General features: G+C 43.0%; 1 protein-coding gene across 4 annotated transcripts in view; it reads left to right on the top strand.

The window, feature by feature from the left end:
* Positions 1–27,163, top strand: part of AGPAT3 (1-acylglycerol-3-phosphate O-acyltransferase 3) — a 129,038-nt gene that overhangs the window by 93,564 nt on the left and 8,311 nt on the right. For all 4 annotated transcript variants that reach the window (XM_030576686.1, XM_030576684.1, XM_030576685.1 and 1 more), the window contains 5 exons: positions 2,606–2,832; positions 12,228–12,397; positions 12,616–12,777; positions 22,816–22,969; positions 23,448–23,550. In XM_030576686.1, coding sequence (XP_030432546.1) covers positions 2,655–2,832; positions 12,228–12,397; positions 12,616–12,777; positions 22,816–22,969; positions 23,448–23,550 — 767 coding nt within the window. In that variant the 5' untranslated portion in view covers positions 2,606–2,654. The remainder of the gene's footprint in view (positions 1–2,605; positions 2,833–12,227; positions 12,398–12,615; positions 12,778–22,815; positions 22,970–23,447; positions 23,551–27,163) is intronic.

The raw sequence follows: 27,163 nt of genomic DNA, 5'->3' as shown, positions 1-27,163 counted from the left end.
CAGGGAACAGGACCCAGAGGGGCTGGAGTGGCTGCTGTGGGGTGCAGGATTGGGCTGAAATGCTCCCAGGATAAGGTAGGAACCCCTGGGACCCACCTTCCCAACTGGAGCCAGCTGCCTGACCCTCGCCAGGTCTCAGTACCTCCCCTTACCCCCCCTCCGATCTGTCTGCCCCCCATTTCCAGGCACTGACATAGGTCCAAATCAACCAGACATTCACACTCATGTGACTTTACCCATTGAATTCAATGGGATGTAAAATTATTCCTATGCGTAAATGTTGGCAGAATCAGACAAAGACTGGGTGTCATCTTTGCCTTCTAGGAATAACTCCCATGTTCATTTTCTTTGCACACAACCAGGGTAACCCCCATGGCTTCTTTTTCCGGTGTGTTCCTTTCCTGGCGACTTTGTATGTAAATGTGCATCTGTTTTGTTAAGTTAGAGCTTAATTTATAGCCTGACAGAAATACCTATCTCTTACGTCCTGTCTGGAGGAAAACTTGTTTTTCACCTTTACTGGTGACTAATACCTCGATACAGACTTTAAAACATATTTTCAGTGTACATATATAACTCCTTACATAGTATCTATATGTACTAACAACAATATAGTCAACCCCCGCCATAACGCGCCCCACCATAAGGCGAAATTGCATATAACACGATCACAGGTTGGCTCCCCTTTAAGGTACAGTATGGTACTGTACTAATGGTCCCCAACATGATGGCAGGGGAGAGAACCTGCAGCCCCACACCTGCTGGGGACAGAGAACTCCGAGGCTGCTGGCGCCGGTGCTCTCTGTCCCCAGTAGGCATGGGGCCGCGGCTTCTCTCCAGCTTCTCTAAGGCTGCAGGCGCCGGTGCTCTGTCCCCGGTAGGCGCGGGGCCACAGCTTCTCTTCCACTTCAAGAGGAGCCACGGTTCCCCGCCTGCCGAGGACAGAGAACTCCAGGGCTGCGGGCGCCGGTGCTCTCTGTCCCTGGCAGGCGCCCGCTTCAAGAGCAGCCCCGGAGTTGTCTGTCCCCGGCAAGTGGGGAGCCGTGTCTCCTCTTGAAGCCGGAGAGAAGCTGCGGCCCCACGCCTCCCGGGGACAGAGAGCACCAGTGCCTGCAGCCCCGGAGTTCTCTGTCCCCGGCAGGCGGGGGGCAGCACCTCCTCTCCCCTGCTGGCCACTAGGCACCAGGGGCATTAAGACGGTGCATCTCAATGCAGCGCTTTGGGGACCACTGAAAAACTGACTGATTTGAAACCCCGCTATACCACAACCCCGCATTTAGTGCGATGGAATATTTTGGACCCCAAAGGTTGCGTTATAGCGGGGTTTCACTGTATTAAGGACGAGGGTGACACCAGCTTTCCTTTTACACCTTACATGATGATTTTTGGTGAACCAAAATGTACATACCAGTATCAGGATGTTCCTGTAACCCCTTTGCTAGTTGGCATGAAGGGCGTCTTGGGTCACAAAGCTGAGAAAGGGAGAAGATAACTGACTTGCCTAAGAGCTGGAATTAGAATTTGGGAATACAGTAAAACCTCAGAGTTACGAACACCAGAGTTACAAACTGACCAGACAACCACACACCTCATTTGGAACCAGAAATATGCAAACAAGCAGCAGCAAAGACACACACACACACACACACACACACACAAATGCAGCACAGTACTTTGTTAAACGTAAACTACTAAAAATAAAGGAAAAGCAGCATTTTTCTTCTGCACAGTGAAGTTTCAAAGCTGTGTTAAGTCAATGTTCAGTTGTAAACTTTTGAAAGAACAACCATAATGTTTTGTTCAGAGTTATGAACACTTCGGAGTTATGAACAACCTCCTTTCCTGAGGTGTTCATAACTCTGAGATTCTGCTGTACTTGATTTCCATTTCCATTCTTAGTCCGCTAGGCCATACTGCCTCTCTTAGTGCTGCACTGTTTTTTCTAAAGTGAAATTTGTCATAGTGGGAAGGGCCCACTCAGTGAATGGGCCACTACACTACTCTCTAAACAAAGCAGACACATAGCACGGTCACCATCCTCTCTGTGCTTCTGCAGCGATGGCCTTTTGTGCTTGTTCTGAATAGGTCAATGCAGAGAAAAAGCTTTGGGAACAGGCCATGAAGGGATCAATGGATTCACGCTTACACAGGTGCTAGGCACACCACTCATGTGGCCCAGAGGGGCAACAGCCACTATTCCAGTTCACAGACAGGAACAAGTAGCTGTGGAGGTGCTGCGGTGCCACCTGCTCTTAGATTGGGGATTACTGTTTGTTTGTTTCAGTTTTTAATTTATTTTTTGGTCCAATCACAAAGCCTTGTTACTTGGAGTTTGTGTGAAGAGAGGTGAAATTTAGCAGCAGCGGCCAGAATAATTTTTCTCAGGTAGTAAAAAGTTCTAGTTAACGAGATTCTTACTTAAAGTGATTTGCATCATTGGCTGAATAACGATTACCCCACTGCAAAAAAGACCAGAATAAGAGGCCTGGAGGCTGGTGGTTTTCCTCTTCCTGCTGTAAGACAGAGAAATAACACTCTCCTAGATTTCTTTTCCAGAGGCTGGTAACTTTAGTCTCAATGAGATTTTCTTTTCTCTCTCTTTCAGGACAGTTATTCTGAGCGAAGGACCCTGCAAGGCCTACTAAGTGGTTATCATGGGCTTAATTGCATTTTTGAAGACCCAGTTTATAGTTCATCTCCTCATTGGGTTTGTCTTCGTTGTGAGTGGGTTGATCATTAACTTCGTCCAACTATGCACACTAATCCTCTGGCCTATAAACAAGCAGTTTTATCGCCGAATAAACTGTCGCCTTGCCTATTCGCTCTGGAGCCGTGAGTATACTCTGATGGGAATGAGGTCGTAAAAAATTGAGTAGGGTTTGGGTAAATCCTAGGGCTGTCAATTAATCACAGCTAACTCATGCCATTAAGTCAAAAAAATTAATTGTGATTAATCACATTGTTAAACAGTAGTATCCCAATTGAAATTTATTAAATATTTTGGATGTTTTTCTACATTTTTAAATATACTGACTTCAGTTACAACACAGAATACAAAATATATAATGCTTATTTTATATTATTTTTTTATTACAAATATTTGTAAAAATGATAAACAAAAGAAATCATATTTTTCAGTCCACGTCATACAAGTACTGTAGTGCAATTTCTTTGTCATGAAAGTTTAACTTACAAATATTGAATTTTTTTGGTTATATAACTGCACTCAAATACAAAACAATGTAAAACTTCAGAGCCTACAAGTCCACTCAGTCCTACTTCTTGTTCAGCCAACTGCTAAGACAAACAAGTTTGTTTACATTTACGGGAGATAATGCTGCCCACTTCTTATTTACAGTGTCACCTGAAAGTGAGAACAGATGTTTACATGGCACTTCTGTAGCCGGTATTGCAAGGTATTTATGTGCCAGATATGCTAAGCATTCGTATGCCCCTTCACGCTTTGGTCACCATTCCAGAGGACGTGCTTCCATGCTGATGCCGCGCGTTAAAAAAATAATGTGTTAATTACATTTGTTACTGAACTCCTTGGGGAGAATTGTATGCCTCTGGCTGTTTTACCTGCATTCTGCCATATATTTCATGTCATAGCAGTATCAGATGATGACCCAGCACATGTTCATTTTAAGAACACTTTCACTGCAGATTTGATAAAACGCAAGGAAGGTACCAAAATGAGATTTCTAAGGATAGATACAGCACTCAACCCAAGATGTAAGAATCTGAAGTGCCTTCCAAAATCTGAGAGGGACGAGGCGTGGAGCATGCTTTCAGAAGTCTTAGAAAAGCAGCACTCCAATGCGGAAACTACAGAACCCGAACCACTAAAAAAGAAAATCAATCTTCTGCTGGTGGCATTGACTCAGATGATGAAAATAAACATGCATTGGTCCACACTGTTTTGAATCATTATCGAGCAGAACCTGTCATCAGCATGGACACATGTCCTCTGGAATGGTGGTTGAAGCATGAAGGATAAGCATAAGTATCGTGCGACGCTGGCTACAACAGTGCCATGCGAACGCCTGTTCTCACTTTCAGGTGACATTGTAAATAAGAAGTGGGCAGCATTATCTCCTGCAAATGTAAACAAACTTATTTGTCTTAGCGGCTGGCTGCACAAGAAGTAGGACTGAGCGGACTTCTAGGTTCTAAAGTTTAACACATTTTTTTATTTTTGAATGCAGGTATTTTGAACATAATTCTACATTTGTAAGTTCAACTTTCACGATAAAGAGATTGCACTACAGAACTTGTAATGGGGGAATTGAAAAATACTATTTCTTTTTTTTTTCCTTACAGTGCAAATATTTGTAATAAAAAAATAGAATAGTGCTCACTTTATATTTGTGTTGTAATGAAAATCAATATATTTGAAAATGTAGAAAACATCCAAAGATATTTAAATAATTGGTATTCTATTATTGTTTAACAGTGCAATTAATCATGATTAATTTTTTTACTCACCTGACAGCCCTAGTAAATCCTGAAACATGTTAGAAAAGAGCATCAAGTAGATGACAACACACCTATGTGTGACTTCATTGACACTCCTAAAAGGACTGGTAGGTCAAGCCTGTCAATGACCCCCTGCTGTCCCAGCTGGTGGGAAATTACTACAGTTTTTCTTCTAAATACCTTCTAGATTCCATGCAGAAATCTCTGTTAATGCAACATTAAAAGGGCAAAGTCTTCCTCTGCTTGTGCCGTACGTTTTGCTGCCTTGTCTCCTATCACAGCCAACTCTTTCCCTTTTCTTCCACTGCCTCTTGTGCTTGGTCCTGTGAATGGTACTATGTTGCTCTCAGGGCCATCCTTAGGATTTATGGGGCCCTATGTAGTAGTATTAAACTGGTGCCCCTATGCTCCACTGAAGGCGGTCCTCAAACAGTGCTGCTGACCCCAGTGTGTTGAGGAGGCATGGTCACACACACCCCCACGTGGACCCCCAGAGCCTCCCCCATTGCTGACACACATCAAGCTTCGTATGCAGCAGATGCTGTGGCAGCAGCTCAAGGCAGGCTTCGCGCTGTCACGTGGGGGCTGCATTTTGCCAGAGTCCACACAGCCCTCCTGCAGCCCCTAGCCAATCCTGGCTCACCACAAGCATTTTGAGTGGAAGTACCAAGCAGTAATAACAGCAACAATAGTACAGGTGTGTGTGTTAGGGAAGTGTGAGAGACAGTGAGTGCACTGTCACTTTAAGTCTCTTTCTCCCTCCCCCTCGCTCGGCCTGGCTCTTCCCCTCCCCCCCCCCCCCGCTGACTCACGTGGAAGTTTCACTCCTCCTGTCCTGGCCCCAACCTGGCCCCTGCCGGAGACAAGCGGCACAGGCAGGCAGGGTCCAGGGAGGGTCTCTGCTCTGGGCGGCATTGGGCCAGGCCACCGCACCGCCAGTCACCGGCCGTGCTGCTCTGGGCTCCCCGGGGCTGGCGTGGCAGAGCCAGAGGCTGGAGCCTTCGGCCAGCCAGCTGAGGAGCGGGGTTGGGGTTGGGGTTGGGGAGAAGACTGCTGGCCCAGTGCCAGGGAGGGGCCGGAGAAGAGAGGATTCCAGCCACAGCCAGTGAGGGGACAGGTGCCCCAAATGTTTGGGTGCCCTATGCAGCCATGTATGCTACATATACCTAAGTATGGCCCTGGTTGCTCCTCTCCTTCACAACCCTCCCCAAAACTCCCTTCTTTCCCCGAGCCTTACTTCATTTGGCCTCCACTCCAGCACTCCTGCTCTCTCTCTGGACTTTGTACCCCATATCAAATAGTGAACAATTTCCAATATGGGTGTCTAATATTAGACTCCTAAATCCGTATTTAGGCACCTGCCTCAGTGGCCTGATTTTCAAAAAGGGCTATTTACTTTAGTGGGAGCTGCTGGGTGCTCAGCACTCTTGAAAATCACTAAGGTAGGTGCCTTTTCAGGGATTTAGGCTTCTAACATTAGATGTTAACATTTAAGAAATCATGGGCTCAAAGTGTTATAAACAAATATACTCTGTAACAGGAGTGGTGGAAGCTTCCTAAAAGTAGGGGGGCACTGTTGACCACCCCTCTGCTGCCTCTTCTCCAGAGGCCCCGCCCCAAGACTTTGTTACCCACCCCGCACTCCTCTTCTATGCACCCCAAGGCCTGCTCACTTCTCTCCACCCCTCCCCCATCACTCACCCTTATGATGGGTAAAAATCGGTGGGGACATAGCCTCCTGGCTCCCCTGTTCCATCATTCCTGCTCTTTAGTATCTAAATTATAGATCAAGGGGTGGGGGGGGGGGGGACTGCCAGAGAAAAATGTGTTTTTCAAGCTTATAGGAGGATATTTCAAAAAATACTTTTTTATATATTTCACCGTGCCTGTTTAATATATCAGAGCACAGCCCTGTAAACCTTTACTCACTCAGGTAATGGATTGAATTCACAGGAAGAATGGCCTTCTGGTGTCATCAAAGGTTGGTTTGCAAATTTAGGCTCTTAATTTATCCAAGAAGTTAATATTGAGCCTGGAGAGTTATCTACTGTATTACAGCTAAAAGCAGATAGATATAGGCATTTTAAAAACTAATCTATTGGCTATATTAAAAATACCATATACTTATGCTCCAAACGAAACGTAGCAGTTGAGCAAGATCCTAGGTGCAATCCAATTGTAGCATTTATGTGTTAGTTCGTAGCTTACTATACATTTAAAATCTGTGAGAAATTAAACTATGAAAGTCAAGGTTTGTAGTGTAAACACAACTTCAGCCTTAACAGTGCTAATAGCCTGTAATGGAAAAGCTGACAGAACCGTCACTTTAATTGTGGTTTATAATGAAGAAAGTGATACAGCTATAAACCTAGCATGGCAAGTGTTACCGTTTATAACGTGAATAAGAAACCCTACGTATTTCGGGAGTGGAGCTATAGTTTGCATTCCATTCTACATTGTTGGTTTTGGTCACTTATTTAAAAATATTTCTTTTAAGCTGGTGTTTCTCGTGCTAGTTCTCAACTCAAAGATAACATTTTAAAAAAGCAAGTTCAATAAAAGCCACTCAGTCCAACTTTGAGCTTTGTAACTTTTTTCTGGGTTTTATGAAGTGTACTTAATCTTGTAATACTTCTCCACGGCAACTGTTATGTCGTGTGGCTGACATGGGACATTGTAGGACTGATGGTATCCCAGATACAACACACCTTAGGTGGGTCAGGATAACTGGCAGTGGTGATAGAACAAGAAGAACCAAGCTGGACTTGACATTTGCAGTCATTGTGACAGATATTGCAGCCTGCTGCAGTACCTATGTATTAAATTTATGAAGAGTTTATGTATGAATGTGCTCTTCTCCATGGAGGAGGGTTACCACAGCTCCTCCAGGAACTAAAAACAGTGGGGGAGTGATCAAGGCAAGTCACTGAGACTAAACAACTCTAGGGAGGTACCACCCAGGACTGTTTTGCATACACTGGTTCAAAGTGGGTTTTCCAGAGACTCGAAGAAAGAGCTCTTGGTATAGAAAGGCTGAGTTTGAAGTGACACGGTGTCGTCTTTCTGAACCAGCAAACCAACATTCATTTTTGTCCCAGGGGCCCAATCCTGCTGAAGGATTGGAAGTACTTTGGCCCCTAAGACTGCTTGTTTTTCTTGATATGTTTTAGTGTGGATTTAAATCTGTTTATTTTTTTATACATTTTTTCTCTGTAAAACTTTTCCCATAAGAATAAATATCCCTGCTTAGAAACAACTGTTTGGATTACTGGTAAATCACACCTGTTGTAGTCCTCAGAGTGAAAGCAGAGCCCAGCCACAGGCTGTAAGCAGAGTGGCTTGCTAGGGATCATGCAGTGTAAAGCAGGGATCTGTGCAGCCTTAAAACTGCTGATCAGAAAGGAGTGGGACGAGGATCCCTACCCAGAGACAGGTGATGGCAGGAGTTCTGAAAGCTGAGTGAACCGTGGTGTAGGTGCCGTGAGACCACGACAGTCACCGTTTGGGGGGGGATTTTTTTTTAAATTTTTGATGTGGAATTACTGAGTGACAGTAAACATGTAACACCACTATGCCATGTTTACAGAATCCCTTTTCAAAGTACAGCCGTGCTTTAGAATTAAGACTACTGCACCCTCAACTCAAGGTACTGAGCTGTTTGTTTGCTGCCCCATGCAGTGAATTTAGAAAAGTGTCAGTCTATATTTTGTTTGTTTTTTTTGTTTGTGGGTTATTTGGTTGGTTGTTTTTTTTGCCACCAGTGTAACATGAGTTATCACTAGAACTTGCTAGCTGTGGTAGCTGTGATATACATTATCAGGAAGAAAGAACAGGAGTACTTGTGGCACCTTAGAGACTATCAAATTTATTTCAGCATGAGCTTTCATGAGCTACAGCTCACTTCTTCAGCTGCATAGAATGGAACACACAGACCAGAGATATTTATACATACAGAGAACATGAAAAGGTGGAAGTATGCATACCAACAGGGCTCGTTCACCTGCACATCTACCAATGTGATATATGCCATCATGTGCCAGCAGTGCCCCTCTGCCATGTACATTGGCCAAACTGGACAATTTCTATGCAAAAGAATAAATGGACACACATCTGACATCAGGAATCATAATATTCAAAAACCAGTGGGAGAACACTTCAGCCTCTCTAACCACTCAGTGACAGACTTGAAGGTGGCAATTTTGCAACCAAAAAACTTCAAAAACAGACTCTAAAGAGAGACTGCTGAACTCGAATGAATATGCAAGTTAGATACGATTAACTTAGGTTTAAACAGAGACTGGGAATGGTTGGGTCATTACACTAATTGAATCTATTGCCCTATGTTAAGTTCTCCTCACACCTTCTATGGGTCATCTCAATTATCACTTCAAAAGTTTTTTTTCTCCTGCTGATGATAGCTCATCTCAATTGATTAGACTCTTCCTGTTGGTAAGCATACTTCCACCTTTTCATGTTCTCTGTATGTATAAATATCTCCTGTCTGTGTGTTCCATTCTATGCAGCCGAAGAAGTGAGCTGTAGCTCATGAAAGCTCATGCTGAAATAAATTTGTTAGTCTCTAAGGTGCCACAAGTACTCCTGTTCTTTTTGCAGATACAGACTAACACAGCTGCTACTCTGAAACCTGTCATTATCAGGAAGATTATTTGGAGTGGAAGTCATTCACATGTGTACTTAATTTTAGGAGGCTTGAATCTCTTGCTCTAACACATGTTAACTAAAATGATCAGTATGGTGCTTTGGTGAATACCACCTTCCTGTGGTAAAGCAGTGCTGGAGTTTCTGACAGACTCCCTACAAAGAGAAAACACTTCAGAGCATCTGTATTTCATGCTTACTAGCATTAGTGCTCTTCAAATGACTCATGATTCTTAATAGGGCAGTATGCTTAGTTTAGTCCAGTTGTAAATATAATATCTTAAAATCTTGGTATCTTGAAACTAATGTCCTCTGCATTCTAGCGCAGTAGATAGATGTATCTCGCCACCCTGGCTTACTTTGTTTCTGGATAGTTGTCCTCTCGGGAGGCAACAAGAGCCCCTCTTCTGGCAAGCTGAAGCTCTAGAATCCGAGAGGGGTTGGGCTAAATTATAAGATTTTGTTTTGTTTTGTTAAAGTGAAATCTTGTTGCCTTGCAGGCAGTTAGAGCAAGTATCCAAACCATCATGTAAACAACAAACAAGATTTCAGAGAATAGGCCATAGCATTGACAGGATCAGTTTGAGACTAAATATCTGGAACCCAATCTTTTTTTAAAAAAATTCACCGAAGTAAAAAAATGTACATGCATCAAATATCAGTGTACTTGTAAAGGACAATTTGTTTCCTGGTCGTAACTCCCCTGTTCCCCAACCCTCATATTTCAGTATGAGCTCCAGGAAAAATCTCACAAGAATGTTTCAGAGTAAATGGTGGGAATGCTCTCATACCAGTGCATCCACGTCTGGCTCTGTTGAATTTTTGTTCTCTTTGGAGAGGAGCTCTCAGGAACAGCCTCCATCCGTTTTTTAAGGATGATTTTTAAGAGCAGAGTGTAGAGTTAGATAAACATTAATCTCCAGAAAGCGATAGAAAGGCAATTTGTCCTGGGTCTAGCATAATTTCTGGCTGCATAAAGGACCAAGTTATTGACAGTTGGCAGGATTAAGAGTGGGTGCTGTGGAATAACACACTGAAGTCACTGAATAATCCTCCAGTAACCTGAGCCTCATATATTAAATCCAAGGACAGCTCCACCAGTGGTGGGTACACTTAGTGACATCCCCCACTTCTTGAATTTTAACTATACTGGACTAGATCCCGCTGCAAACCTGCTACAGTGAGGGCGGTGGTGGTATTTGTATTGTGCCTAATGGCACAAAACAAGGATCAAGGCCGCATTAGGCTATGTGCTGTGCAGACATGCAGGAAAGGCAGTCTGTGTCCCAAAGAGCTTGCAATGTGGAATATGACAAGACCTGAATAGGTGGATAAGATTTTTTAAAAAGAGGGGTGAGGAGAACAACTACAATGAAATGTAGTCAAGGTGTTAATTGATATTGAGTCCCCTATACAGCTGCTTCAGAAATTTTATAACAACACGACAAGGTTTTATGCCATCTCTTCTATATATTTGACTGTTTAATTCTTTATATAGAGGATATAATAAGAGTTTTATTGATCTCAACAGTGGCTAATATTTCTTCCACAGGACAGCAAGATAATTCTATTTAAGGTTCACAGATTTGTGCCTTATTATATCTGGAAGCACTAAGTTAGTATGGGAGTAGTTTTTAAAGTACACCAGAGGTTTGTGAATAAACCTCTTTCTCTGAAACCACCAAAAATGCACTTAATTGATGCATTTCATCACTTAGAAAATAGGGCTGGCCAGGTTTGAGAGAAACCTGTAGTTATAAATTATGCATCCCTGTTGATATTCTCATTTCCTCCCTTCTTTAAATCACAGTGGGAAAGAGTCAGACTTGACGTACAAGTTACATTAGTCTCTTCAAGCACATAAAGAGGCCCTGCATAAATGATATATAAGTGAATAGGCTTGTGGATATGACAAGAAAAGCAATTTAGATAATCAGTCCTGGAGAAGCTAACCTCTCTTTGATTAACATAGAGCAGGGGTTCTCAATTTTTTTTCCATACTCAGACCCCTCTGAGTCTGCCTCATGTCTAGTCTGGATCAAAATTAGACCCGAGCCCATTTAGCAATATGGGAAGGGCAGGCTGGAGACCTTGTGACCAGCAGGTGGGCAACCCCTCACATAGACAGACACTGCCCCAACTTGTCCAGCCAATGCCTTATGAAACAAAGCTGAAGTTCAAAGCTACATTACTGAATGTTCTATTAATGGTGGGAATTCTAAATATGCTGAAGAGAAGGAAAGATGAAAAGGGGTGGGTAATGAATGAGATATCAGAGAGAGATGAAATGGAGGAAAAGATAAGGGAAACACAGAAATGTAGAAGAGTTAGAGAAGGGAGAGGGAGAGGGATCTCTTTCTCTTTCCTTCTTTTGTAGACTAAATAAAGGAGAAGCAATTTCTTCTTCTGTTCTTACCCAGTAATTTCTCTGGACTCTCCCAGTTCTTCCCCCATGTGTCTCTGACTTTGTATTGGTAACCCTAATACAGCATTATTACAGTCATGTGTTTAATATTAAAATATACTGCAGAAATTCTTGTAGCATTTATCCATTAAAAGCCCATTATATTGGTTTGTTTACCTCAATCAAGCATATTTCATATGAATTCAATGGAAACATTAGATTGAGTCTATGCATAATTTGTGTTCCACTTGGGAAGAGATGTACCCATTTAGTAGAAAGGTGTACTGCTGAAAGGCCTGCTTTCAGAGGTGTGTGTGTGTGTGTATGTGTGTGTGTGTGTGGCGGGAAGGGAATGGAGGGGGGTTGTTGGTGTTTGTGAAATCTTGAATTTACGATGAGCAACAATAACAATCAGGTATTTGTCCTGTGGCCTAAATCCTGTTTCAGGGTGAGAACATAAATATGAGTGCAGGTGATCTGGTGCATGTCAGTCTGAGAACTCATTTAATCTATAATGTATTATAAACCAGCAACCTCAGCAGGATGGATTAAAAAGGTGATGAACATTGTGGTCTAGAAAAGTTTGGAATGGGATTGGGATGGACAGCGGACATTAAACATGTTATGGTTAAGCATTACACCTAACCTGTCTTTTTTTTTTTCTCCTCCCCATGATATTATTTAGAGTTAGTAATGTTGCTGGAATGGTGGTCAGGCACAGAATGCACTTTATTCTCAGACCAGGCCACAGTGGATAAATTTGGAAAAGAACATGTGATCATCATCTTGAATCACAACTTTGAAATTGACTTCTTGTGTGGTTGGACTATGACTGAACGCTTTGGAGTGTTGGGGGTGAGTGATTCTGGGAACTTTCCCTTAATCTTGATTTAATATAAAACTCCTGTGTTTGTTTTTTCTTTGTGGTGGGATTTTCAAAAGAACTCCCATTGACTTCAGTTTGGATAGAGGTAGGCCAGTGCTGAGCACTTTTGAAAATTGCAACCTTAGTGCTTTTGTTTAGGTCTGACATATATAAATAATCAAATGTCATTGGGTGGGGTTTCTTCCAGAGTTCCAAAGTTCTTGCTAAGAAAGAACTGTTGTATGTGCCCTTGATTGGTTGGACGTGGTACTTCCTTGAGATCGTTTTCTGCAAAAGGAAATGGGAAGAAGACAGAGATACAGTTATTGAGGGATTAAGACGTTTGTCCGATTATCCTGAATATATGTGGGTAAGTCTCTGATCCTTTATATATAGTGTATCCTCTGCTTAGAATGCAGTAATGAAGACTTTATTTGTGTGGTGTGTCAGCTTCATACTTAAGAGCGCCACCTTCTTCCTGTGATTACATTTGAAGTGTATAGCTATATGCCTTGCTGCAAGTTGACTTCGTTGCATATTAACCAGGCTTCTGATCTGTTATTGACTAGGAATGCCATTTTGAAAATTGTTGGTAAATGTGTATAAGTATTTCTCAAAGTATTTAGAAGTAGAAACCTAAGCTTGCATGTCTCAAAACATATAACTTTTTTCCCCCTTCTAAAAGGATAAATGGACTTTCCGTAACTCTTTTTATCCAAAAATACATTATTCGAATTTTAGTACTGAACTTGTGAATCTAAGCTAAATTTTCCAGGCTAACCTAAACATATTATTTAAAAAATAGGATTTTTTTTCCTGCAGGAACCTGCAGGGGGGCAGTGGAAAGAGATTTGCACAGGTTGCAGATTACAATGGAAATTTTTTCCATCAGTGCATTCTCTTTGCGCTGTGAAATTTTACACGCATTTGAGAAACTTGCAAGAATATACAGACGTCTCCAGTTGCCTTTGAAGTGCACATCTCCTTTATATATGCATCCAACAGTTCATTAATCTCAGTTTTGTGGGGTATATTACAATGATACATCATAATTAAACCAGAAAAAAAATTAATATTCTGAAAGATACCTTCATGTCTTCACATTTTTGAGCTAATGTATCTATGACTCCTCACCACCAAGAATTTAACTTGATTTGAGTCTATTTAAAAATAAGTTCCCTCAGGCTTGAGAACATGTGTAATGCATTTCAGTCTCCAAATACAAGCTAAAAGATCTTAAGATTGTAAATTCTTTCATGGGCCCAAACCTTATCTGCAATAGTACCAGGCCCCACTATAAGAGGTGCTGAAAAGATTTTGGCTCCACATAGCACTTCTCATACCCAATATATTCCAAAATGGTTTGCAAAGTTATTAAACTAGCAATCCAGTGGCTGTGTGATCAGACAAAGTTCACGAACGGCGCTGGACAGAAAAGATTATCTGTGAAGGGAAAAGTCGTTCAGGACAATAGCATTCTCTCCAGCTCCAGCATAATTGTTACTGAAGATTATCTTTTATAGGCGGAGCTAATAGTTTGAATTATAAGCCCCTGTTGTCAGTTTCCTATGTTTTGGCCCTCTGGGCAGTGCTTGCTCCATGCCTCAGACTGAATATTTTTGGAATATTTTAATGAAAATGAGTGTTGCTTCTGCGAATGAGGCTAGTGAAACAGAGGTAGTTTTTGCCAATGTTAACAAAACAGAAAAATTAAATAAAATTGCCTCTTTCAAGAGCTCTAGTGCCTCCATTTTGCAGCAGTAACTTTAAAATCTGAAAGGGAGATAGTCTTAGGGTCCATGAGATGTGTTATGTATTCCCTGTGAAATCCACCCAGATTTGATAGTTATTATAAACCCTCTTAAAATCAACATTTGTACATGCCCAGTAAAGCCTGCTAGAAGCTTGCTGGTAAAATCTTTGAACATTCCGTCTTCAAAGAGCATGCTTCCACCCAGGGCCGTCCTTAGGCATAGGCAGAATAGGCAGCCGCGCAGGGCCTCACACTGCCTGGGAGCACCACTCTGCAGGCAGCCCAGACAGTGTAGAAGCAGGGCTGCTGGGTCCTAGAGAGAGCCGAATGCAGCACAGTCCGAGGGATGGGATTGGCTGCTGGGGTCTCTGGGAAGGGGAGGGGGTAGGGGTTGGGGAAGGCGCTCACCTGTGAGTGTGACTCTTTCCCCCCGGCTGAGGTGAGGTGAGGCAGGCGCTGTGGCTCTGGAACCAGTATCCTTTGTTGTCTCCCATAACATCCATTCTTCTCCCCCCTGCCCCACGGAGCACCCTCTCCTTTCTCCCTCCTCCCCAGGAGCACCCCCCTCTCTCTCTCCTCCCTCCCCTCCGTCAGGGCTGGGTTGGGTGAGGTGCTGGGGGTAGGTGGGGGGAGGGGAGGCTGGCTGGCTGCTTGCTGAGGAATGAAAGTGAAAGTAACTCACTTCCTGGGCAGGCAGCCAGAATTGGAATGTCACACAGGGTTTGGATGGGGTTAGCCAGATGTGTGACAAATCGGGATTGGGGTAGGGAGAGCAGATATCCCTATTTTATAGGGACAGTCCCAGTTTTGGGGTCTTTTTCTTATATAGGCTCCTTTTACCCCCCGCCCCATCCCTGTCCTGATTTTACACACTTTCTGTCTGGTCACTCTAGGTGGGGGTAATTGGTGCCTATATAAGACAAAGCCCCAAATATCGGGACTGGCCCTATAAAATCAGGACATCTGGATCTGGCCACCCTCGCTGGGGAGCGCCTCTCCCCCGGGCTGGCAGCTCCCAGCTATCCATCTCATCCGGGGGGAGCTGCATAGGGCAGGATGAGCTGCTGTGGCTCCATGGGTGCCCTGTCCCTGAGATCAGATGCTGTGCTAACTTCACCATGGTCCATAAGGCTGGTGGTGCCCATTGGCGTGTGATTGGACCTGAGGGTTTGCTGCTGCTGTTGCCACTGTGCACCCCAAGAGGTGGATTTTGGGGTCCTGCAGTTTTCCACCTATCTCCTCCTCTACTGCAGCTGTTGGACCAGCGGGCTGGGGGGTGAGCCAAGCATGAAAGCAGAACTGTGTTGCCATTTAGATTGTCATTTAACAACTTTGTTTGCCAGAAATTCTTGCTAACAATCCTGAATCCAATTTCAATATTATTTAAAAAAAAAATCAATATCTTAGCCAAAAACAGAAAATTAAGTTGTTGACAATTATTAGTGACAGGTTTGGTTTGAGGCAGGGAGTGGGCCAGTTTTCATCAGAGAAACAAAAAATGTTGACTGACTTTCCTATAGCCTGTTACTCCTGATAAGAGCCCTCCAACAACTGTAATATGCTCATCTCCTTACTAGTGTATAAAGCAGGGGTCGGCAACCTACGGCACACGTGTCAAAGGTGGCAGGTGAGCTGATTTTTGATGGTATGCAGCAGCAGGCTGAGCGGCTCAGCCCATCACTGCTCTGGGGTTCCGGCTGCTGCCCTATTGCCAGCTGGGATACCAGCCATCGACCCCACTCAGCACCTGCTGCTGGCCTGGGGACCCTCAAGGAACCCCAGGCTTGCAGTGGGCTGAACAGGCCAGCTGAACCACTCAACCTGCTGTCAGCCTGGGGTTCCATTCACTCAGCCGGCAGCGGGCTGAGTGGGCTGGTGGCGGGCTGAGCAGGGCCTATGGGGGGTTGAGTGGCTCAGTCTGCTGCCAGTCTGGGGTGCCAGCAGCACTCAGCCTACTGCTACTCCAGGGTTCCGGCTGCTGGCCCCTTGCCAGTCAGGAGCTCAGCCGCCAGCCCCACTCTGCCTCCTGCCAGTCTGGGTGAGCAGAATCCCAGGCTGGTAGCGGGCTGAGGGGGGATTGGTGGCCGGGATCCTGGCTGGCAGGAGTTGGTGGTCAGAACCCCAGACCAGCAGTGGGCTGAGCGGGGCCTGGGATCCTTGTCTAGGGTTCCAGCCACCAGCCCGCTGCCGGTTTGGGGTTTCATTTACTCAGCTGGCAGTGGCCTGAGCAGGACCGGTGGCCAAGACCTCAGATAATAACAGTAGTTTATTTATATAATATAGACATAAAGAGAAACCTTCTACAAACATCACTGGCACAAGAAACCTTAAATTACAGTGAACTTGGCACACCATTCTGAAAGGTTGCCGACCCGACCCCTGGTATAGAGTGACCATATGTTGTACTAAGATTCTCCTGCTTTTTTTTTTCCCTGTGAGTCAGTATAACTTTTGCCAGCCCAGAAGTTGGGCAGCCAATGTTTTACGTTTTCACAATGTTTTCTCCAACTTTCATAAAGTAAATACATAGTTAATATGAGTTAAAAAGGCCAGTGACACTTCTTTGTGAAGAATCTGTACAGCAGATCATGCCCATAGACGATCCAGCAAAGAAATTTGAGGTTGAATTTTTTAATGTTGTGATGGATAAAGCAGTATCTGCTGTGGATGAAAGGTTTAATACCTTGCAAGTACACCATGAACAGTTTGGATTTTTGTATGACATAACTAAATTCAACGAAATAGGAAAACAAGAGCAACTAATGACAAAGTGCAAGAACCTAGAGAGCCTCCTGAAGCACGGTGATAGTTTTGATTTAAATGGACTTGAACTGTACGAAGAATTGAGTACACTGTCATCAATGTTGCCACATGCAAAATCGGTGATGGACATTGTACAGTTTATTCATACCCGCAAACTTGTTGACATATATCCTAATGTGTACATTGCCACTCGTATTCTACTGACAATTCCTTTAACAGTAGTGTCAGGAGAACGGAGTTTCTCAAAACTAAAGCTCATTAAAAACTATCTCCGCTCTACAATGAGTCAGGAACGCTTAACTGGTCTTGCTATTCTTGCAGTCGAACAAGACACGACTTTGTCTTTGTCATACGATGACATTATTACTGATTTTGCAGCCAAAAAAGCCAGAAAGATTTCTTTTAATTAAAAACAAATCTTTGTTTCAATACGTCTTCATATAAATTTCCAATAAAATTTTGATAAATTAAAAAAAAATTTGCATCATTCTGTCATCAGAATTTTTTCTATAGTGCTGCTTCTTTAGTGCTAGTCCATCAGCATTACAGTGTGCTTAATTAAGTTAAACTGGTTTTAATAATGTGAATGTGGCAAGTTGTCCAATACTGTAAGCTTATGTTTGTGTTGCTAAGAACAGATCAGGCACAGGGGCACCAGTTTAATAATCTCACCTAGGGCACCATAAATCCTAAGGCTGGCCCTGCTTCCACCTCTGCTAAGCCTCCTAAATGGCAGACAGAGAGCTAGAGCTCCAGACAAGGGGTACAGCAGTAGCAGCTACACCTCTCCCCTTGGCTTTGGGAAAGGTGCTCTTGTTTGGGAGCTATGAGGAAATTGAGCTCTAGTCTGACTCCTCTACTAACCAGTGCTGATTATATGCCTTTCAGAGCCCTTATTATTGAGCAAGGCGCCTCATACCCTTTAAGAGGTAGGCAGATATCACTGAGAACCTTCACAAATAAAGCAACTGGTGAGAAGTTGCACGAAGTCACTTCTGGCAGACTTTGGAATTGGTATTAAGTTTCTAATATGGCACATCTCATCTTTTTAGCTGCACTGTCATTCAGAATGAATGTGCCAGATCTGTGTGCTTGGCTATGCTGTCTGTAACCACTCGACTGCACTCCTTCCAGAGCAAGAAATAGAAATCAGAATTACTGTCTGCCCCCCGTGCCCCAGCCGGAAATGGAAACCAGCGTTCTTGTTTCCCAACATTTCTCCACCGTCTATAAATAACTGAGTAAGCCACAGGCAAAGTATGTCTCATGTCGCCTTCTAATGGAGGATAACATAGAGGATAACAGCCTCCTACTGCTACCACTTACTCTTTTAGCTCAGGTGATAGATGTCTGTGCTGCCCAGCTATGGGTTCCAACCATGCTGATGGTTGAGGCAGGGGCGGCTCTAGACATTTTGCCGCCCCAAGCACGGTGGCACGCCGCGGGGGGCACTCTGCCGGTCGCCAGTCCCGCGGCTCCGGTGAACCTCCCACAGAAGTGCCTGTGGAGGGTCCGCTGGTCCCGTGGCTCCCGTGGACCTCCCGCAGGCGTGCCTGCGGATGCTCCACCGAAGCCACGGGACCAGCGGATCCTCCGCAGGCACATCTGCAGGAGGTCCACCGGAGCCGCCTGCCACCTTCTCAGCAACTGGCAGAGCGCCCCCCGCAGCATGCCGCCCCAAGCACGCGCTTGGCGTGCTGGGGCCTGGAGCCACCCCTGGATTGAGGGGGTCATTATGGTTCCAGGTGATGGAATTTCTTAGGGGGTTCAGTTTCTTTTAAAAAGCATAGGAAATTATATAGGAAAAATTTACATTAAAACGTGGTTTCTCAATCAGGGGTTGCCACTTGTGTAGGGAAAGCCCCTGGTGGGCCAGGCCAGTGTGTTTACCTGCCCCGTCCACAGCTCTGTCTGATCGCGGCTCCCACTGGCCGTGGATCGCTGCTCTGGGCCAATGGCAGCTGCTGGAAGTGGCGGCCAGTACGTCCCTTGGCCTGCGCTGCTTCCAGCAGCTCCCATTGGCCCAGAGCAGCAATCCGCGGCCAGTAGGAACCGCAAATGGCTGGATCTGCGGACAGGGCAGGTAAACACACCGTCCGGCCCACCAGGGGCTTTCCCTACACAAGCGGCATCCTCTGTTTGAGAAACCTGCATTAAAATAACTTTTAGGTTGCACAATCAAGCACTCAAAAGTTAGGAAATGCCAGAATTAAGGTTGTCTGTGCAATCTTCATTGGGTCTCCTTGTGTGTTTGCATTATGATAGTCTTTAATTACATAATCACATAGTATTTGTTCTACAGTACTTCTGCCTCATTCAGTGCACAGGATGGACAGTGAAGGAGGCAGAGAGTTGCAAGAAGAGAAGTTATTATGTTTAAGATGCTGGACTGAAACCCAAGAGAGCTGGGTTCTTCTATTCCGGGCACTGCCACAGATATCCCACATGATGATTGACAAAGACTTTCTTAATGCATAACCATAATGGTGTTAAATTAATTTTGCATTAATAACATTCATTCTGGCATTTCCTAACTTCAGAGTACTTGACTTTGCAATCTTAACATTCATTTAATGCAGCTTTTTTTGTATGTAATATTTATATATACTAAAGAGAAAGGTAGAGACACAACAGCACTGTTACATAACAGATGTACAGTGACTATAGCAAAACTGAGAGACTATCTTGATTTCCCTATTTTTAGGACAACTTACTTTTCAAGCACATTGTGAACTACAGCAATTAAACATAATTTACTGCTGTTATAAGTAGAATCAACTTCCCCTTTTTGGCTTTTATATGGTGCAGAGATTTGTGTGCACACAAGTTAGGAATGCAGCTGTGCCACAGAGCTAAAATGAGACTAAGAGAAGTGGAGAAATAGGTTCCAGCCACTCAGAATGGCCAAGAATCCAGAGTTCATCTCTGTGGCGCCCAGCATATGTACCTGGTGTTATATGTGCCTATTAATTTTGCTCCTGGTTTCATTTCCAAGAGGGGAAGATGTGGAGTGGCGGCCTGGGAGCCACAGATCTGTCTTCTCTGTATTGTGCTTTTTTTTTTTAAGGCGTGTAGTGGAGAGTTTCAGTCTTTGTCAATAGGCGCCCAGAGTGCAGTCAAACAGGTGATGTAAGGGTGAGTCCATCCAGTCTCCCCTCCAAAAGGAAAATACTTGGATAATTCGGGATAATATATTTGCTTTCAAATGGGCACATATTTCTTTGAATAGCTTTTCTCACTTGCAGTACCAGCCCCTCGCATGCTATGACTTTTTAGGATTTTTTTCCTGTAATGCTCTTTCAGTTGTTATATTAACCTTTTAGACCCTTATGACCTTAAATTTGGTACCAGTACTTTGAAAGCGTTACTTTTACATTACCTGGATCAAAATCTGCTCTTCTGTACACAAATGCACCTTCCACTGGCTTTAGCAAGATTTATATAGCAAGATAGGAAGTATGGCAAAAGACCGCCCTGGCTGAACCAGGAGATTTTCAATTATTTGAAACTCAAAAAAGAGTCCTACAAAAAGGTGGAGACTAGGTCAAATTACAGAAGATGAATATAGACAAATCCAAGTATGTAGGGACAAAATTAGAAAGGCCAGGGCACAAAACGGTAACAAAGGGTAACAAGAAAACATTCTACAAATACATTAGAAGCAAGAGGAAGACCAAGGACAGGATACATCTGTTACTCAATGAGTGGGGGGAAAACAATAACAGAAAATGTGGAAATGGCAGAAGTGCTAAATGACTTTTTTGTTTCAGTTTTACCAAAAAGGTAGTAGAGATTGGACATCTAACATAGTGAATGCCAGTGAAAATGAGGTAGGATCAGAGGCTAAAATAGGGAAAGAAAAAGTTAAAAATTACTTAGACAAGTTATATGCCTTCAGGTCACCAGGGCCTGATGAAATACATCCTAGAATACTCAAGGAGCTGACTGAGGAGATATCTGAACCATTAGTGATTATCTTTGGAAGACGGGAGAGATTCCAGAGGACTGGAAAAGGGCAAATATAGTGCCCATCTATAAAAAGGGAAATAAGGACAACCGAGGGGAATTACAGACCAGTCAGCTTAACTTCAGTTCCCAGACAGATAATGGAGCAAATAATTAAGCAATCAGTTTGCAGACACCTAGAAGATAAGGTGATAAGTAACAGTCAACATGGATTTGTCAAGTTATGTCAAACCAACTTAATAGCTTTCTTTAACAGGTTAACAAGCCTTGTGGAAAGTGGGGGAAGCAGTAGATATGGTATATCTTGACTTTAGTAAGGAAGTACAACCTAGGTGGAGCTACTATAAGATGGGTGCATAAATGTTTGGAAAATCATTCCTAGAGAATAGGTAACAGTGGTTCACAGTCAAGCTGGAAGGGCATATCAAGTGGGGTCCCACAGGGATCGGTTCTGGTTCTATCCAATATCTACATCAGTGATTTAGATAATGGCATAGAGAGTACACTTACAAAGTTTGCGGACAATGCCAAGCTGGGAGGGGTTGCAGATTATGTTTAAAATTCAAAATAATGTGGACAAATTGGAGAAATGGTCTGAAGTAAATAGGATGAAATTCAATAAGGACAAATGCAAAGTATTTCACTTAGGAAGGAACAATCAGTTTCACACATACAAAATGGAAAGTGACTGCCTAGGAAGGAGTATGGGATCTCGGGGTCATAGTGGATCACAAACTAAATATGAGTGAACAGTGTAACACTGTTGCAAAAAAAGCAAACATCATTCTGGGATGTATTAGAAGGAGTGTTGTAAGCAAGACACAAGAAGTAATTCTTCCACTCTACTCTGCGCTGATTAGGCCTCAACTGGAGTCTTGTGTCCTGTTTCTGGGTGCCACATTTCAGGAAAGATGTGGACAAATTTGAGAAAATCCAGAGAAGAGCAACAAAAATGATTAAATGTCTAGAAAACGTGACCTATGAGGCAAGATTGCAAAAAAATTGAGTTTGTTTGTTCTGGAGAAGAGAAGACTGAGAGGGACATAACAGTTCTCAAGTGCATGAAAGGTTGTTACAAGGAGGAGGGTGAAAAATTGTTCTCCTTAACCTCTGAGGATAGGACAAGAAGAAATGTGCTTAAATTGCAGCAAGGGTGGTTTAGGTTGGACATTAGGGAAAACTTCCTAACTGTCAGGTTAAGCACTGGAAAAAGTTTCCCAGGGAGGCTGTAGAATATCCATCGTTGGACATTTTTAAGAGCAGGTTAGGCAAACACCTGTCAGAGATGGTCTAGATTGTACTTAGTCCTGCCATGAGTTCATGGGACTGGACTAGATGACCTCTCGAGGTCCCTTCCAGTCCTATGGTCATTCTGTGATCTACATCTTTGTGGTAGAGAAGAGAATTTCCTTATTTAGTATTGGAAATTACTTGTTTCTTCTAGCTGAGCTGGAACTTGAAGCTGAAGTCATGTTCATGCATTTTTTAGTATTCCTGTGACTTTTAAAGGAAGAAATATTTCAGCTGGAATTGGGAAGGAGGGCATGTGTATGCATGTGTATATGTATAACCTATTTGCTTGATTAGAAAGTAAATAAATAAACTGATATCCAAAAAGATGCTTTAAATTTAGTTGCATCTCTGAATATTTGCATGTGTGTTCCACATTCTTTGAGACCAGGGTCTAATTAGCTGTCTTCTGAAATCGGATACTGTACAGCAAACTGCTGATTGTAATTCTCAAATAATATGCTCTATTATATTCAGTTATGCCACTGAAGAGTTGTAGGATGGCTCTGATGCGTGATATCTAAAGAACAAAAGAGGGAATTGTGTGTGTCCATCCTGTAAGAGCTCCAGATCCGCACTACACAGTAATTTCTTCTTAAGAAAAACCCTTGTTTTTCCTCTTGTTTTGTATGCTAGTTTCTCCTGTATTGTGAAGGAACTCGTTTTACAGAAACCAAGCATCGTATCAGCATGGAGGTGGCTAAATCCAAAGGGTTGCCTACATTGAAATATCATCTGTTGCCCAGAACCAAAGGTTTCACCACTGCTGTCCAGTGTCTCAGGGGAACAGGTATGGGTGAGCTATTTGTTCTAAACCTTACTAGTAATGTGTGTTATTATGTATGATAGTTCAGTATATTCATTGCATTCGGTGAGTAGGTGATAATACAGACTCAGTATAGCCCTTGGATGACATCAAGATTAAGCTGAAGCACTAGAGTCCATTTTCTAAACAATCTTTAAAATGTATTAATTTGTTCTAGTTTTAATTTACAAAAATTAATACTTTCCATCTTTAAAGTGGCAATATACAAACATTACATAATTAATCAGCTCTCTCTCCACTCCTGTGAGGTGTATGCATATACTCTGCCAGAGCTTAGATTGTTAAGGAGGACATCTGGGTAAATAAAACTGATATGTTTTGCCAACTGGTATTATTAAAGCAGTGTTTGCATCAGGGTTTATTTCTTTTTAAAGCTTGAACAGCAGCAACCTCGATGTTTTGGATGCTGAGGTTAACAGCTATATTATCTTTCTTTTGACAGTTTCAGCAGTGTACGATGTAACGCTAAACTTTAGAGGAAACAAGAACCCATCTTTATTAGGAATCCTTTATGGAAAGAAATACGAAGCAGATATGTGTGTAAGGTGAGCATGTAATGATGGAAGTGAGACGTACAAGGTTTGTGTTTGGATACTGTATCCCCAAAACTGGTAGGAAAATGTCATTCGTCGGTGCATCCCTTGAGGACATTCCTTTGCAAGCCCTGAGGATCTTCCCATTTCCCTATCATTAAAACTAGTCTCGCTTACAAGAGCCCATATCACGGCCCTCACCTATCAGGCCAGAAGGAGACTAGGTGGAACTTTCAAGAGTGGGCATGACTACACCTATAATCCGGTGTTCACCTGCACCCTCCAGAATCAGGAAAATGAAACTAATCATGCCCTCTGTGCCATGTGGTGTTAAACTCCTGCCCAAAATGAGCAGTCTTTCATAAAGGATTGTTGACATGACTTTGATTAGTAGTGAATTCACAATGTTAATCTTGAATGAATTCACACTGAAAAATTGTAAGACAAAAACACCCTATCAGCACTTTTCACAAAAGGATCATGCCTTTTGGACATGATCCTATATCCTCAGTCCTGGTCCTCAAAGGAAATCTGCACATCACCTTCAAAGGATGAGCCTGGGAACTTAAATTCTTAACTCCTGATAAAGACACTAAAAACCATGGATGCAACAGACATGATGGTTGTTTTATAGCCCATTACAACAATTTGTAACACATCCTGCTGCCTACTGATCTTCCATTGTCCTACAACTGCGGACTTACTGATTTCCCACTTCATTTTAAGTAGTCTCCTACAAGATGGTGAACCCCTTACACTTAACAATCTGTCCCTGTTTGCATTTAGCTTAGACTCTCTAATTTCCTTGTCCAGACCCAAAGAAGAGCTGTGTGATGCTCAAAAGCTTATCCCTTCCAACAACTGCAGTTGGTCCAATAAAAGAGATTGCCTCACTCACCTTGTCTTTCTCATATCCTGAGACCAATGGCTACAACAGCACTGCAAATATTTTTAAATATTAACATTGTTAATTGTCGTCATTAGCATCTGAGTTAGCACCCATTGAAATAAATCAAGGCAGTCAGTCCTCTCAGCTATTGTTTCGGGCCCTCTGCTAACTTGACAGATGTCTCTGTCAAATATAGTGCCCATCTATAAAGAGGGAAATAAAAACAACCCAGGAAACTACAGACCAGTTAGTTTAACTTCTGTGCCAGGGAAGATAATGGAGCAAGTAAATAAAGAAGTCATCTGCAAACACTTGGAAGGTGGTAAGGTGATAGGGAATAGCCAGCATGGATTTGTAAAGAACAAATCATGTCAAACCAGTCTGATAGCTTTCTTTGATAGGATAACAAGTCTTGTGGATAAGGGAGAAGCGGTGGATGTGGTATACCTAGACTTTAGTAAGGCATTTGATACGGTCTCGCATGATATCCTTATCGATAAACTAGGCAAATACAATTTAGATGGGGCTACTGTAAGGTGGGTGCATAACTGGCTGGATAACCGTATTCAGAGAGTAGTTATTAATGGGTCCCAATCCTGCTGGAAGGGTATAACAAGTAGGGTTCTGCAGGGGTCTGTTTTGGGACCGGCTCTGTTCAATATCTTCATCAACGACTTAGATGTTGGCATAGAAAGTACGCTTATTAAGTTTGCAGACGATACCAAACTAGGAGGGATTGCAACTGCTTTGGAGGACAGGGTCAAAATTCAAAATGATCTGGACAAATTGGAGAAATGGTCTGAGGTAAACCGGATAAAGTTCAATAAAGACAAAGGCAAAGTGCTCCACTTAGGAAGGAACAATCAGTTTCACACATACAGAATGGGAAGAGACTGTCTAGGAAGGAGTATGGCAGAAAGAGATCTAGGGGTCATAGTGGACCACAAGCTAAATATGAGTCAACAGTGTGATACTGTTGCAAAAAAAGCAAACGTGATTCTGAGCTGCATTAACAGGTGTGTTGTAAACAAGACACGAGAAGTCATTCTTCCGCTCTACTCTGCGCTGGTTAGGCCTCAACTGGAGTATTGTGTCCAGTTCTGGGCACCGCATTTCAGAAAGATGTGGAGAAATTGGAGAGGGTCCAGAGAAGAGCAACAAGAATGATTAAAGGTCTTGAGAACATGACCTGTGAAGGAAGGCTGAAAGAATTGGGTTTATTTAGTTTGGAAAAGAGAAGACTGAGAGGGGACATGATAGCAGTTTTCAGGTATCTGAAAGGGTGTCATCTGGAGGAAGGAGAAAACTTGTTCACCTTACGCAATGGGCTTAAATTGCAGCAAGGGAGATTTAGGTTGGACGTTAGGAAAAAGTTCCTAATTGTCAGGGTAGTTAAACACTGGAATAAATTGCCTAGGGAGGTTGTGGAATCTCCATCTCTGGAGATATTTAAGAGTAGGTTAGATAAATGTCTTTTAGGGATGGTCTAGACAGTATTTGGTCCTCCCATGAGGGCAGGGGACTGGACTGGATGACCTCTCAAGGTCCCTTCCAGTCCTAGAGTCTATGAATCTATGAATCTGTATCTGTTACCTTCAGCTTTGAAGGTTTTATTCACAGCTGAAACAATTTAAGACTGCCTTTTATTTAAAAAACTGAAAGTTGAGACCCTGAACAACAATTGAGAGGTCTGTCCACTCCCTTCCTCACCTTTTGTCCTTGTCTTCCCTATGCTTTGTGAAACACTACCTTATTCTGATAGAGAGATTGCTGTTGAATAACCAGAGGTATTTCTTTTTCTCTCCTGAGTGTTGGGCACTGCTGTGGAGTGTGCTGCCACCAAGCTATTGGCCAAGCTTATTCTATTTGATACAAGTGGTTGTGTGTTGTATTGAATCTTATTGGAGAGAACTTCTCGGTAGTCTCACCCAGACCTTCAGCATTGTGAGATAGCAGCAGCAATTTTGCAAAATGTAGAGCAAGAGCTGCCAGCCTAGAAACAGGTGAAATACGAACTGTAGTTGGAGAGGAACTTCCCTTCCAATCCTGTTGTCAGGTGCTTATGTAACTTCCCCAAAAATGACTATCTTAACTGAAATTTCCCATGCTTCTTGAGAGCCCAGAGTTGAGAGGGATTGGAAACCTGGTACAATTCCATTTGACCATTTGGGGAATTATCCAGGGATGGAGAAGGGAAAGTCATGCATTCAGAAATGCCTTCAGGAAATTTTCCAGAAATCTTTTGCAGTTGGATAACTCAAAGTGGTTTCACTTTAACTCTTCTCACTTGCCACGTACGTATTCCCAGTGAGGAGTGTGTGCTTTACTAAGTGGAGAAACAAGTTACAAACTAATAATAGTGCACTGTACATATGATGAGTATGATTTCCCTAGACAATTGTAAGTGCCACAGCATGGCAAAGTAGATATGAGTAAGTATGCACAAGCAAATATCTGGATATTTTTGCACTGAAACAATGGCTTTATCCACTTAATACCTTCTGCTTCGCGAAATGAGATGTGAGTTGGTGTGGTTTGGTGGTGCTAAAGGAAAGATGAAAACCAGTGGCTTTCAGCCAACCTTATAGAAGAGTCTGTAGTATTGGTGCTAGGTGAGCTTACTTGACTAATTGTGCCCAGTAGTAACCTAACTTCTGAATTTTTCAGTCTGCTGTGATTTTAAACATATATATTTATTTGTGGGGTGAATGTGCCTTCTCGAGACACTTGACTGTG

This window comes from Gopherus evgoodei, chromosome 1, assembly GCF_007399415.2.
Source record: "Gopherus evgoodei ecotype Sinaloan lineage chromosome 1, rGopEvg1_v1.p, whole genome shotgun sequence".
NCBI lineage: Eukaryota > Metazoa > Chordata > Testudines > Testudinidae > Gopherus > Gopherus evgoodei.
The sequence above is the reverse complement of the archived record's forward strand: the minus strand, read 5'-3'. Positions and strand labels throughout refer to the sequence as shown.